At 37.2% G+C, this 14,505-nt stretch overlaps 2 protein-coding genes across 3 annotated transcripts in view; one reads left to right on the top strand and one right to left on the bottom strand.

The window, feature by feature from the left end:
• The window catches only part of LOC140152774 (serine/threonine-protein kinase Nek9-like), a 231,978-nt gene extending 223,769 nt beyond the window's left edge, over positions 1–8,209 (bottom strand). Inside the window, exon 1 of one of the 2 annotated variants that reach the window (XM_072175264.1) lies at positions 8,038–8,209. In XM_072175264.1, coding sequence (XP_072031365.1) covers positions 8,038–8,184 — 147 coding nt within the window. In that variant the 5' untranslated portion in view covers positions 8,185–8,209. The remainder of the gene's footprint in view (positions 1–8,037) is intronic. The other variant, XM_072175265.1, reaches the window with a different exon arrangement.
• An 86-nt stretch (positions 8,210–8,295) lies between these two features.
• LOC140152776 (uncharacterized) lies at positions 8,296–14,224 on the top strand. Its single transcript, XM_072175269.1, has 4 exons — positions 8,296–8,386; positions 12,203–12,335; positions 12,450–12,645; positions 12,952–14,224. The coding sequence occupies exons 1-4, from the start codon at positions 8,378–8,380 to the stop codon at positions 13,034–13,036; spliced, it is 423 nt and encodes a 140-aa protein (XP_072031370.1). The 5' UTR covers positions 8,296–8,377; the 3' UTR covers positions 13,037–14,224.
• The last annotated feature ends 281 nt before the right edge of the window (positions 14,225–14,505 follow it).

Below are 14,505 nucleotides of genomic sequence, written 5' to 3'. Positions count from 1 at the left end.
ATATCAATTTTTTTTTATTACTGTCCAGATATTGATTAAAGGGGCTATCATTTTATTTGGAAGAGGGGGATCCCAAATATACTGGGGGTCATAAATTTTTGGAAAGAAAAATAGGGGGAGGGGTTATAAAAGTTTTGATGACCAAAATGTAGGGAGTCACAAGATGACCACAGATAGTGTTTTTTTTTTTAAATAATACTGTAAAACACTTTAATTTCACGGCAAAGTAGATATTTTGTGAATCACCAATAAGCCACATTTTCGCTGCAATTTAATTTCGCGAATCAAAAAAAAAATTAGAAGCTTAAAATACACTGTATTCCCTGTCAAAGTTTCTGAATTCATAACCTCAATTTTCTCTTGTTTTCTGGTAGAATTTTCATCTTACCTTCCCCAACAGAATGTTGCAACTTGCAATTAATTTAGAAACGAAATATGTCTGTTTTATTATTTTTATTTGCGAACTTTGACCGACACGTTTTACACTGGAGGCTGCCATTTTGGAAATATATCCCACCATGCCTTTGTACATCCTGGAAACATAGTTTTGTTTTAAAACTTTATTTTTTCATCCTACAACACTAAACAATAACATTTTTATTATTTCTAAGGTGTGAAAAAAATATTTAAAAACATTCAGAAGTTATTTTGACACAAATGATACGTTGGAAAGGAAACTTGTGCCAAAACGTCAGAGTCACTATATTCAAAGCACTCAAATGTATCAACACAATTTTAAGCAAATCAATCCTCCAGCAAATTTTTGTGAAAATTAAAGTTTTTTTGAATTGATACATGATCCTTCGTCATGATAAACGAAGTTATATGTTAATGATTACAAGGTATATGACTAACAAATAATAATGTATGCCATAACATTACAATATTATGGTTAAAAATAGTAATATTCAAGATTTAATTGGTTAAGTTAGGGGTTGCCAAATTCGGCACCAGTTACAAGTGTATTTTCACAAATGTAATTTTGCAGCAATTTAATTTCGCGAATTGGAGGTGCTTGCGAAATTCGCGAAATTAAATTGCTCGCGAAATTAACTTGTTTTACAGTATTCAAAAAGACTGATTTCAATACAATTTTAGCCGATTTTGATATTGACATTTTTGGGTAAAATTCTTCCATTAATAAAATATCAATTGTTCAAACAAACAGCAAATTTTAAGAAGTATTACCATGACAGTTGGATAATGATTTTGACAGCATGAGACACATGGTTTAAAAATGTTACATAAAATCCGTAAAATCTGTAATCAGCATGCAGTCTCTCTGCTACATTCACTCAATTCCGTTTGTATTTTCTTGTTTTCAAGCAGAACTTGATATCACAAACCATTACTCACAACTTTCTACATTCAGTGTAAATGAGTAAAAAAATAAAATGGCTTAGAAATAGACAATGGTATTTCCTATCGGTTCACTTCCAAGTTTACGATCACACTCGTTCCGGCCATTGAAAAATGTCAGTGTTGTAAATTTTTATGTGATTTTATGCACTGTTTTCACTAACTTTTTAGATGAAATTTGTAGTATTGCAGGTAAAAACATGTCAAATTGGACCTTTGTTCAGAGGGAGCCGTTAGTTTGAAGGTTATTTTCATCACAAAAACTGCTTTATTTGAAGGGAGGATATACGACCCGGTGAGATTTTAGATATTATTATCAATATCAAAAATAGATTGGCAAAGAAACATTTTGTAAAGAACAAATAAAGCCTTAATAATGTACGATTTTTTTTTCAAAACCGAATTTTTTGGCATATTTGTAATAAACACATCAAAAGAAATAAGTCCCCCTCTGAAAATTTCGTCATAACATCGTAAAGTAAAACTTTGTACCAATAAAACTTACTTAGAAATAATTATATGATTGTTTACTAAGTGTTTTGTGAAAATGAAAGATGTCCATGACTTCATGGCTGAATGAACCCAAATTGAAGACAAAAACTGCCCTTTCCAAAAGTCACAAAGTAGGCATATGCTTGTTAACTGCAAGGCGTATTGGGACCAGGAATGGAACTGGCCATCTTACAACTCACTGTGCTGAACTCTGCACTAAGGGGATTTGCATGGCTGAATGATCAAGAATCGATACACATTACAGTAAATGTTCACTTGGTGAGGATATTTTAAACTGCATTCAAACACATGGGGTTTTCCATTAGTAACAAGCCATGAATCAACTTTTGTGACAAGCATAGGCCTACTTTGTGACTTTTGAAAAGGGCAGTTTTTGCCTTCAATTTAGGCTCATGCAGCCCTGAAGTCATGGATATCTCTCATTTTCACACAGCACTTAGTAAACAGTCATATAATTATTTCAAAGTTAGTTTTATTGGTACAAAACGAAACCTTACCATGTTATGACGACATGTTCAAAGGGGGACTTATTTCTTTTGATGTGTTTACTTACAGAGTCTTACACATGTTCCAACTTACATCTATGAGCAAACTGTCAAATTTGCCCCATTTGTAGTAAAGGGGATGATTTCTGATCGCAAATCTTAATCTCCTACAAAGCCAGTTTGGTTACGCTCCCTCCACACATGTGGAGGGAGCATAACCAAACTAGCTGTGTAGGACTAGGAGACTAACTCTGAGGCCGCACTTGACTTAATTTTTTTTTTGTAAATCAAACCCTGAGTCACTGTCACCCTGGTTGAGCGAGGTCTGCTAGGCCTAGTCTTGACTCGAGGTTGCCCTATCTGATCGAGCCATCCCCCACTTGAATTGATAACCATCTCGTATTAAAAAAAATAAGGCACTTGAAACTTGATATCGAGTTTAGCGTCCCTTTTTTTCAGCTCATAATGAGGCAACTATTTCATTATTCATTATTTTCAAGGTTTCATTATACGCGGCCTTTTACGAATGCTTATGCACGTTTGTTCATTCTATTTGGGTATTTCAGGGTCCCATGTCACGAACACACATAAATGTTTATAAAAGTATAATTATCTTGCTTTTTGTTTAAATCAAGTTTTAAAACTCAATGTATTCTGAAGTACAGACAGACCTGCCAACTGTCCCTCATTTTGAGGGACTGTCCCTCATTTGAGGTTTACCAAAGTGAAAATGAGGGACAGTCCTGTTTTCTGACAATTTCAGTGATGGCAAATTTAAATGTAAGAACAGCAGAAAAATGATGAAAATGTCTCTTTAAAATTTGCTGTAGCATTCTCTTTAGTCTATTGTGATAAATTCAGACCTGCAAAACCTTCTCTGAATTCTAATAGTATTGCACACCTTAAGTCTTTGAATTTGTCGGTACCTGGTTTGTGTACATGTACATCAATGTCCCTCATTCTGACTTCGGTAGGTTGGCAGGTCTGGAAGTATATCAGTCTTCTTCACTCCAATCCTAACCTCTCCATACATTTGAGGATAGGGGGAAAGTCCAATAAAGTGTAATATTTAAAATTTTGCAAATTGAGTTAAGGGATCTAAAATGAGCGTTTATTGCGTTTCGATAGTATTTTTTGTGGCACATGAGAGCACCTCAGACCTATCGAATTGTATTCTGAATACGAAGCATGTCTTTCTGATATCAAATAATTTTCATTTTTTGAAAATCACAATATAATACAAATTTTATGACAAATTATAAAAATTTGATATTTTTTGAATTTTTGATATATAACAGTCCTCGAAGTAAATTATATAAATCTAATGATATATTCTTAAAGTGTGTGTAGCAGGGAGGAAAAGCCGACGGTCAATTGAAAATTTTGACCTTTCATAATGAAGATATGGATTTTTTTCCCAAAAGACCTAATTTTTTTGGTGTTTTGGGAAAAAAATCCATATCTTCAATACTGAAAAGGTCAAAATTTTCAATTGATCGTCGGCTTTTCAACCCACCTACATACACTTTAAGTATAAATCATCAGATTTATAAAGTTTACTTCAAGTACTGTTAAATATCAAAAATATCAATTTTTAATGATTTGCCATAAAATGTGTATTAAATTGCGAATTTCAAAAATTCAAAATTATTTGATATCAGAATGACATTCTTCGTATTCAGAATGCAATTCGATATGTCTGATGTGCTCTAATGTCCCAAAATAAATACTGTCCAAACGTTCATACCCCAGCCCTTAAAGCAATGATAATAGTGTAAAAATATGCACCAAATGACTTAAATGGGACCTTTATTTTGCAAAATTTTCCAACTTCTGAGGGGAAATAAACTGGTAGCCGTTTTCGCTTCTGTTTTGGACATCGGTACACTTTATGTTTTAACATAATATAACCTAATCATTACAGTAATCATGGTAATAGTAGTGAATAATGGTCTACGAGTAGCTTCAATTGGGCCTTCATTTTCACACATTTTCCAACTTCTCAGACACCCCCCGCGTATACATAAAGAAGTTGTCATTTTCACTTCTGCTTTGGACACCAGACCCTTTATGTTTAAAGCAATAATTTACACATCAGTAGTGAAAATGTGTCGATGAATGACTTCAATTGGGCAGTTATTTCACAAATATTCGGCCTTTTCAAAATAATTGAAACTTTGCAAAACACACAATTCTTACTTCTGAGGGGGACATCCCCCCTCAGACACCCTGCATATATGCATAAAGATGTTACCCTTTTCGCTTCTGCTTGTTTCAATTTTCATTATTTAAATCAATAGGCCCCTATATTATTGAAAAATAACACTTTGATGTTTTGCAAAAGTTCATTCTACAAATTATATACTTTGAAAACGTGCTTGATTTGTTGTGGAATTATGTATACGTTTTACAAAAGTGTTGTTGTTTCAGCCCTCTTAACAACATAACTCAAGAAGCACAGGACCTACAAAAGTATATCTGTGATATTTGAATTCTTCTACACGTTTGCTATGAAATGATCAATGCAATTTTGGCCAAATCTCACTACCCACAAGATGCTGTGAACTACCAAATCGCCACAGTTTAAAATAGTTAATTTACACAATAATAGTGAAAACTTGTCAACAAATGACTTCAAATTTTCGGCTTTTTCAAATAAAAATTTTAGACAATAATAGTGCCAAAATAAATGGTCCACCAAATGGCTTCAATTAGGTTTTCATTTTGCAAAAGTTTCTCACTTCTGAGGGGGGGCACATCCCCCCTCAGAGACCCCCTGAGTATGCATAAGGAAGTTACCCTTTTCGCTTCTGATTTGGACACCCAAACCAAGAGTTATGTTAAAGCAATAATTTACACAATAATAGTGAAAACTTGTCGACAAATGACTTCAATTGGACCGTCATTTCACAAATTTTCACCTTTTTCAAATTAAAAATTTTCCACAATAATAGTAGGGGGGTCACATCATTCTTTTATGTACAATATAAATGTTTGGCATTAAGTTTTTCAGAAGCATCTTGCAAAATGATGAAGATAGCAATTTAAATGGTTCAAATTGGATAAAGCGTGCCGAAAGTTACGCCAATTTAAAAGTTCGAAAAATGGCTGTTTTTCAGCATGATTTTGATAAAAATGCATGTTTTTCGACAATATGGCATGTTTGAAGACTAAAAAATCAAAATTATATGCTTCCTATGTCCGATTTTCACTTAAAGTTGCTGTATAACTGAGTCTTTCAACATAGATATGTCAAGAGGTACATCATTTGCTTCAGTTTTTGAAAAAGATTACTCCAAATATGGACTAAAACACCAAAATCAAGGATCGTCGCACTCTCATTTTAACCCCTTGCAGAATAAAATTGCAGATTTACGACAATCTCAGATTAAAAATATGAATTGTGAATGGCTGCATTTACACTAAGCCAACTCTAACCCTTGGGTTGAAACACAAAAACAACAACAAAAGCTTATGTGCATCAAAATATTGTGAGAAATTGCCTCCAAAGTGGGAAAAATCTAGAAAATCAAGGAAATTGCCGCTCAATGTAAAAAAAGTGCTACAGAATGAAACAGCAAGTTACGGACACCCTCAGAATAAAAATATCAACTTTGTACATCCATATTCAAGGTAAAACAACTCTAGGACTTCAAGTTGGACCACTGCAGTAGATAAAAACAACAAGTTGGTCATAATATGTTGATAACTACACTCCAGAAATGGAAAAATATGAAAACTTCACAAGTAAGGTCAACAATTTCTATGGGAAAATACACAGGAAAATAGCAAAAAAACAAATGTTTCAATATATTGCCATTTTTTAACCCAACATCCTAGAAATTTCTTGTTTACGTCAAAAGAAAGATATTTTTGTGGAGATTCAGGAAAAAGGAGTCTCAATTTGATTGCACATGTGGCACACAGTAGGGTAACTCATCATCTACAGTCATCATATCAAAATTTCACCCTTGGACAGCGTTTCCTATGGGAAAATACACACGTTTCGGGCAAAAAAACATCAAATTTTCAAATTTATCGTGAGAAAAAACAAGTTGTGCCAAAATAAAGATACATTTCTCATGGTTCAGAAAAAGTAACTTTAAAATTCACTACATCGTTGGCACCGGTCGAAAAACTCACTTTCTAAAGGCAATTTCTTAATTTCTTCTGCGGATCCAGACACTGGTCTTTGCTGATAAATAATCTGGTGCTTTCACAGAGCCGCCGTGTAAAATTCAAAAGGTCAATAGACCTAAAAATATTTTTTGTAACTACACATATACTAAATAAATATTTGAAAATGTTTAGGTCTCTATGAAGAAAACAATTTGATATTTTTTTATGCTCAAAACATGCCATTGTTCATTTATGGGTCGTATGCAGACACCTAATGAGCTAATGTGTGACCCCCCTAATAATAGTGACAAAATGGTCCACCAAATGGCCCGCTTCAATTAGGTCTTTATTTTGTAAAAGTTTCTCACTTCTCAGGGGGCACATCCCCCCTCAGACACCCCCCCGCGTCGCCCAAGCGCGACGATTTTTCTAAGTTGTGCCCCCCTTTTCAAAAATCCTGGATCCGCCACTGACGTGAAACATGTTTATTTTTTTATTTGGCCTAATTGAAATAACTGGATAGAGCAAGGGTCAGAAATCTGTATATTTTTAATGCTCAAATATTTAGATGAATTCTTCCACTAGTTGTCAAGGACAAGGTTTTCCATAGTTTTTGAAGGCTTCAAATAAAAAAGGGGGCTTGAAAATTTTGCACAACAAATTTTCTTTCTGGTTTAGATATTAAATGAATTATTTTCAGATTTTACATCTCAAATGCGGCACAAAATTCATAACGCGGGCGGCGGACTAGTTCACCACGTAAACTTATGGCTCAAAATTCGGACCGCTCGCCAATAAGTTTACTGCTTTCTATGTTTTGAAATTTGTTGGCGTTTTAACGATCCCCGATTCGGTCGCTTATTTTAGCCGTGTCACGTCACATGCATGGCGCTGGTGGGTACCAACCAAACTTCAGAAAAAAAAAACCTCGATCGCCGATAACGATGTGATATGGGACTTACATAGGATTACACAGAGATATTTCTTGCCAAAATTTGACCATTTCTAGGCAAGTTGGCCCTACTTTGTCTGCGTTATATGAAAAAGGACAGTCTTAAGTAAGTATAAGTGCAACGCTTTTGATGTTTTGGGAGACTGGGAGGGTTCAGAACAAAAAATGATGGAGCCTATTCTTGACTGTGTAATATTCCTTCACCACATTGCCGTACGGTAACAGTCTTATACGATGGACAGATAGTATCCGTTTGTGAATGAGGACATCGTATAAGTTCCTTGTACTAGGCGGCGGACGCTAAACTCAGAATCAACTTTCAACTTTCAAGTGCCTAAATTATACGTGCACAACATCAAGCTTGTGCATAGGACCTTCTGTAAAATAATATGCACTGGCAGTATGCTTTAATTTGTAAAAAGAAATCTGCAAAATATAGCTGTTGACATGGTTGACAGTGTAAGTGACACAGGCTATGCACTGCACAGCCACAGCATGTTGAGTGCAATGCAAGCAGCAATGCATGTGGCATGCCAAAAAATTGTCACCTGACTGACAGTGACACTTCACTTCAGTAATGTTTTTAAGCTTCCTGTCAGTTGTCATTACCTCGGTCTTCCTGTAGAGGACAGCCTCACCAAATGCTCCCTTGCCAAGTGTCCTAACAGGGGTGTACATTTCCTCCTGCATATCACCACCCCCGATTCCACTTGTTGATGAGCGCAGTGGAACATATCCACTTTCGTCTGTAGCCATTTTGACAACATCAACATGTAGTTTCCTGTGCAGGAGTATTATTGATTTTCTGTACTGAGCGGTGCATGTACTACTTCAAGTCTGCGGCAAAGACTATACCAATAAATTAATTAAACTGATTCGGCGCAGAAACAGCCCGGATGACCTTGAACCTGAGCTAAGACAGCCCTACACGAGAAGCCCAGCTGATCAGATGCAGATCGTGAGTAAATTTAAATAGTTTTGAAAAATTTAAAGCTTACTTGACCAGCTACATCACCTACCGCAAAGATAGGTCGTCTGATAGTCATGGTGGAGTGCTATTTGCTCACAAGAAAGATCTGATTGTTACACACCGACGTGAACTTGACAGTGACTGCGAAATTTTATGGAACCAAATTGAACTTAAGGGAGAAGATCTCTTCTTTTGGGGACTTACTACAAGCCTAGGCATGATGATAATGAAGCCGTTAAAGGGCTTGAGGACTCACTGGACAAGATAAATTCTACCAAGAAAACAATGGACGTTATAGTGGCTGGGGATGTAAACCAACCCAACATAGATTGGAAATCCAACAGTATCATACCTGATCACTGGGCTTCAAAGGAAGTCGCAACCAACCTACTTCAGGTCGTCGCTGAAAATGGTCTGCATCAGAATGTTTCTGAACCAACCAGAGGTAATAACATCTTAGACGTGGTCCTAACAAACAGTGACAACCTAGTCGGAGCCGAAGTAGTTCCGGGAATTAGCGACCACAGTATCGTTATGGTTGACATCAACTTAGCCGCCCAGCGTAAGAAGATACCAAGGCGTAAAGTCTACATCAGAAACAAAGCTGACAAAGAGAAAATCCTGGAAGATCTAGGGAACTTCCAACAGACTTACTTCGGTGTGAAAGACCAAACTGTTCAAGCGGCACGACATGATAGAGAAAGAAATCAAAGACGTGATGGACAAACATGTTCCAACCAAATTCACTTCCAATAGACTCTCATTACCATGGTTGGCAGAGAACAAAGACGCTTATGTAGAGCCAAACAGAGGAGGTATAACAAAGCAAAAAGATCTGGGAATCCCAAACACTGGGAGGACTACACAGCCATCTCAAACAAGCTGAAAAGAATCTTAAGCAAGCTAGAAACACGTATGTCAACAATCATCTCAAAGACACCTTTGAGAGAACCCAAAGAAGTTCTGGTCTTTCATCAAAAAGTGCGGCAGGAAGAAGTCGAATTCGGACTTGAAGGTTAACAACAGAATCCTAAGTGATAGTAAACAGAAAACTGAAGCATTTAGCCACCAGTTCGCCAGCGTGTTTACAGAGGAAGAAAAAAACGAAATTCCTGATCTGGGTGAGAGCCCTTACCCTGACATGATTCACATAAAGGTGACTGAAGAAGGAGTTCTCAAGCTGTTACAGAACTTGGATCCGTGTAAAGCACCTGGTCCAGACCAGATACCACCTTGGATGCTTAAGTTATCAGCGCCTGCGCTGGCTCCTGTACTAGCAGATGTTTTCCAAGATTCTATTGACCAAGGTATCACCCCACACCAATGGAGAAAGGCGAATATTACACCTATATTTAAGAAAGGGGATAAGTCAAAGCCAGAGAACTACAGACCGGTGTCCCTGACCAGCATCATAAGTAAGATCATTGAACATATCATCCACTCTCAAATAATGAGGCACTCGGACAGACATAGGATTCTTACCAGCAAGCAACACGGGTTTAGAGCTCAGCATTCTACCGAATCACAGCTGATCCTGACAATCCATGACATAACAGCCAATCTGGAGAAAGGAAACATTGCCCAACTTGCTATCCTCGACTTTGCGAAAGCATTCGACAAAGTGCCCCATGAACGACTGCTGAATAAGATGCACTACTATGGTATCAGAGGCTCATTGCACTCGTGGATGAGAAGCTTCCTCACCACAAGGACCCAGCGTGTTGTCATCGATGGAGTTGCTTCATCTGATAAACAAGTCATTTCCAGCGTCCCTCAGGGGACAGTCATCGTCCACTTGGATTTTTGATCTTCATCAACGATCTACCATGGAGAGTTGAGAACCATGTACGGTTGTTCGCAGATGACTGCGTATTATACACGTTTGGTAACACCGAAGATGAACTTCTCGCTCTTCAAGAAGATCTGAACCGACTTGAAGACTGGCAAGACCAATGGAAGATGAAGTTCAACCCAGGGAAATGTAAAGTCATGCAAATCACTACCAAAAGAAATCCCCTAAGCCAAAGTTCAAATTTTGTGGAGAGGAACTTGAAGAAGTAAATGACCATCCATACCTAGGAGTTCAACTAGACAGTAACATGAAATGGACTTCACATATAAACCAAATCACAGCCAAGGCAAACAGAACGCTTGGTTTTGTAAAGAGAAACCTCTGGTTCACCACCCAGGAAATCAAAGCCACAGCCTACACAACGCTCATAAGACCGACTTTGGAATATGCATCATGTGCATGGGACCCCCACACCCAAGTAGACATCAAGAAGGTCGAAAGCATACAGAGAAGAGCAGCTAGATTCACCATGAACAACTACAAGAGAGATAGCAGCGTAACCAGTATGCTGAACACTCTGGAGTGGGACTCGCTGCAAGAAAGGCGTAGAGAATCAAGACTTGCCATGATGTTCAAGATCCAGAACGGACTTGTGGGCATTGACCGAGACACATACCTCACAGACTGCAACGACACCAGGACAAGGACATACTCAAGAACCAAACTGCAAAGGGGCAACGCAACCAAAGATGTTTACAAATATTCCTACTTCCCACGCACGACTACAGACTGGAACACCCTGACCGAAGACATCACGACAGCACCAACCCTACCCAGTTTCAAGAGGAGGCTAGCAAAATAACTTTTTTTTCGCACACTCTCACATTATTCGCGCGCACATTTCGACCTGACCTAAAGAAATTCCACCAAAGTTGGCGATAGTACGACTTTTGTTAGTTGAAACTGCCGACTCAACCGTATCCAGATCCAGATCCAGATCCTTGTTACATGACGGATTTTGCAAGGGATGCAAATTTTCTCTCTCCCATACATGCACACAAATTAAAGTGAGCAAGGCAAGGAGGAGAGAGAGAGAGGGAGCAAAAAACAAAAAAAAGCTATAGGGTCATTAGGGACTGACTGGATGGACAAACAAAATAAAAATACTATGACTGTGATAATGTGAATGTCATTTTTATTTTTAGGCATAGTTCTCGCATGTACCATCCGGCATCCATCCCTGGGGTACCATCCGGCCTTGTTCAAAATAGTACACGCTACGATATATGCGCAACGACTGTACACAACTTGATCTGACCCAGTGACCTCACAGGCATGACAAGGGTGGATTTAGAGGGGGGCGCACTCGGCATGCGCCCCCTCTAAATTTTTGTAGAGCGGCGCCCCGGGAGCGGCGCCTGACTCAAGTGTATTTTTGTAGAGCAGCGCCTGACTTTGTGTGGGCGCCGAGGCAGTGGCGGCGCCCCCTCTATTGAAAATTCCTGGATCCGCCCCTGCGTCATATATCAAGCATCATTTAAACCAATATGTAACACTTATACACCTGGGCTTATGCACTGTCAACACCCTTTCGGAGATTATTAACTGTGCTGGAATGTAAATGTGAATTTAATTTCATTTTGGGCAATTTGCAAGAAGTGATATTTGTTGTTATGGCAAGTGGAAAATCGCTCACTACAAAACGAGTTTGGACTAGCGGGGGAAAGTAAGAGTGAACGCTCGCCTCAAAAGAAAAGGCTTCATGTGCTAATGAAGCAAACAATTGGCTTCAAGCAATCTGACATCAAGACTAAAACCAGGTGGTGAGCGCAATGCATTCTCTAAATTCAGTAAATTTCCTTTGTACGCCCAATGAACAGCAACTCAACAATTGGAACGTCTCAAAACTTCCAATTTGCGACTTACACTCATTTCATGAGCAGGTCACAAATATTTTGTAGTGAATATCTCTGATAACCCCCCTTTTCCATATTTATTCATTTGTTTTTAAGCTGGACATGGCAACTTTACAAGATTGGAAGACAGCATTGGCATCAGGTGTGAAAATTGAGGCACTTCTGGGACTAGATAAAGATGCTGGTCAACAAACAGCAACATCTACAAGTAGCAAAGTTTCAACAACAGGTAATCAATGGACTTACATTCCATTGAGGCTTGTAAACTTTAAATTTTTGCACATTTCTTGCAAACACAATAAAATCTGAAAACAATTAATGAAGAAAACTTTTTTTTTGACAGATGACAACCAATCCAAGGACAGATCAGAGCAATTGGATCTTCATGTGAAAACTGAAAATGGTGGAGTTTTGGAGTTCCAATGGTCAAGTCCATCCCTGACCACTATTTGTCCAGAGTATAACTCTGAACCTTCATCTGCACCAACTATGATTGTATCTCCACCAAGTATACCAGTGAATCAGATCCTTGGACCATGGTGAGAAGTAACTTTTAATATTTTATTGGTGATCAGTGAAGTGATTGTCAATTTAATGCCAAATATTTATACTGTCATTTTTGTCTGTTATTTCAACAAAAATGACATGTTTAGCAAGCAGTATGTGTAAGTTGAGAAAATGTTCAATCTTTACCCCTTCAGATTTAGTCTTCAAAAACCTTTAGCATTTTATTACAAGTTGACAACAATATAAAGCTTAAATTGTTTAACATTATTTGCCTTTTGCTTTAAGGAATAGGATTTTTCCTGAAGTATTTATAATGATTTAAACAATTTTCCTTACAGTTTTATTGACATCTCAGACCAACATGGTGGAAAGGACAGTGATGCCACACATGGGACTGGAAACAAACCACCACAACCAGACTGACCATATAGACTGTAGGTGTTTAGTATTACTGGTGCACTTCATAATGACAGGACTACTACACAGCCTATTAATGATTGTTATCTAGATGGGGCTACCCCCTAAAACAGCTAATTATGGGAGTCTTCCAAGAACTAAATTGATAGCAAATGTGGCAAACATTTACCAATGCCGCTACTATGTGGAAATATATTCACAAGGAGCGTGTACAGTATGTCAAGTATGTAATAGCCAAGGGTAAATGTATCCAAGGTTTGACTTATTACACATACATGTATGAACAGTTCAGAGCTCTGGAATTTTCAACATTTGTTGAAGTTTTTATAATCACAGAATGGAAAGATATTCGCAATAGCACAGACTCAATAAAAGTCCTTCAGATTTGAAAAAGGATGAAGGATTGTGTCAAAATTGGAATTAGTGTCCGAAGGATTTGGTGATATCTTTGCTTAAGATCCAAGTGAAGTACCACTTCAACTAAAATTGGAACTTGTACTTGTTTATGAAGGCTCCTCCCTTGGGTTTATGGTGCAAAGACAACTAAAAAAAAAGCATTCAGGTCATTTGTTCAACATTCAACTTTTATTAATGTTCAACTCTTCCAAAAAAATTAACATGATTTTATACAACTAAATCATAATTATTTAATTTAATTATACAAGGTGTTACAATAAAGTTGAATATTGTTAAATATTTGGACAAGTACCATTACAAAAGTTCATTCTTCCAGAAGCATGATACCTTGTATCACAATCTGGGAAGCCAGAGAAACTGGTTTTATTTTAGCCAAGTGTGTCATCTTCATTCATTCCAAGTACATGTATGCAGTGAGGTGCATAATATTGCAAATAAGGCAAATTGATGGTTAGGAACTCTGAAAATATTTAACAATGCTGTTCACATTCATTGCTGGGCAATGTGTACTACTAATGTTTGAAACTGACACAACTTTTTACAGTGTTCTCTGGTTACACTCGTCCACATTCCTTACCAATGGGGACTAGTAATTATCAAAGTTTTAGAAAATTTAATAATTACTTGCAAAAGTTTGTGGACATTTTATTTAAAGAACATATTGCTACAGGTAATTTGTCATGTGCAGTTAATGTTACCATTATGGAACTGAAATAATGTTGTACATGTGTAATGAAATATGCTTTAATAAAGATAACACTGTATCAAAAACAGCAATATACAATTAACAGTCTGTGTATCACACAAGGTGTATAAATTATTACAGCATTCCAAAGTACATAGTATTTAGACATTTATTGTTATCCACTTTCTCACACAGGATTCTTTCACAAACCAGTATCTATAGACTACCATCAAACACATTGGTCCAAAATAATGGCAGTATTTCACATGTCGTTGGAAAGTGGTTTTGAATTTAATGGGCTCAAAAGTCAATATCAAAAATGTCATTTTAAACTTATTCTGGAAACTACTGCCAGATCTGAGATGCATTTCTG

This window comes from Amphiura filiformis, chromosome 5 (genome assembly GCF_039555335.1).
Source record: "Amphiura filiformis chromosome 5, Afil_fr2py, whole genome shotgun sequence".
Taxonomy (NCBI): Eukaryota; Metazoa; Echinodermata; class Ophiuroidea; order Amphilepidida; family Amphiuridae; genus Amphiura; species Amphiura filiformis.
The sequence above is the reverse complement of the archived record's forward strand: the minus strand, read 5'-3'. Positions and strand labels throughout refer to the sequence as shown.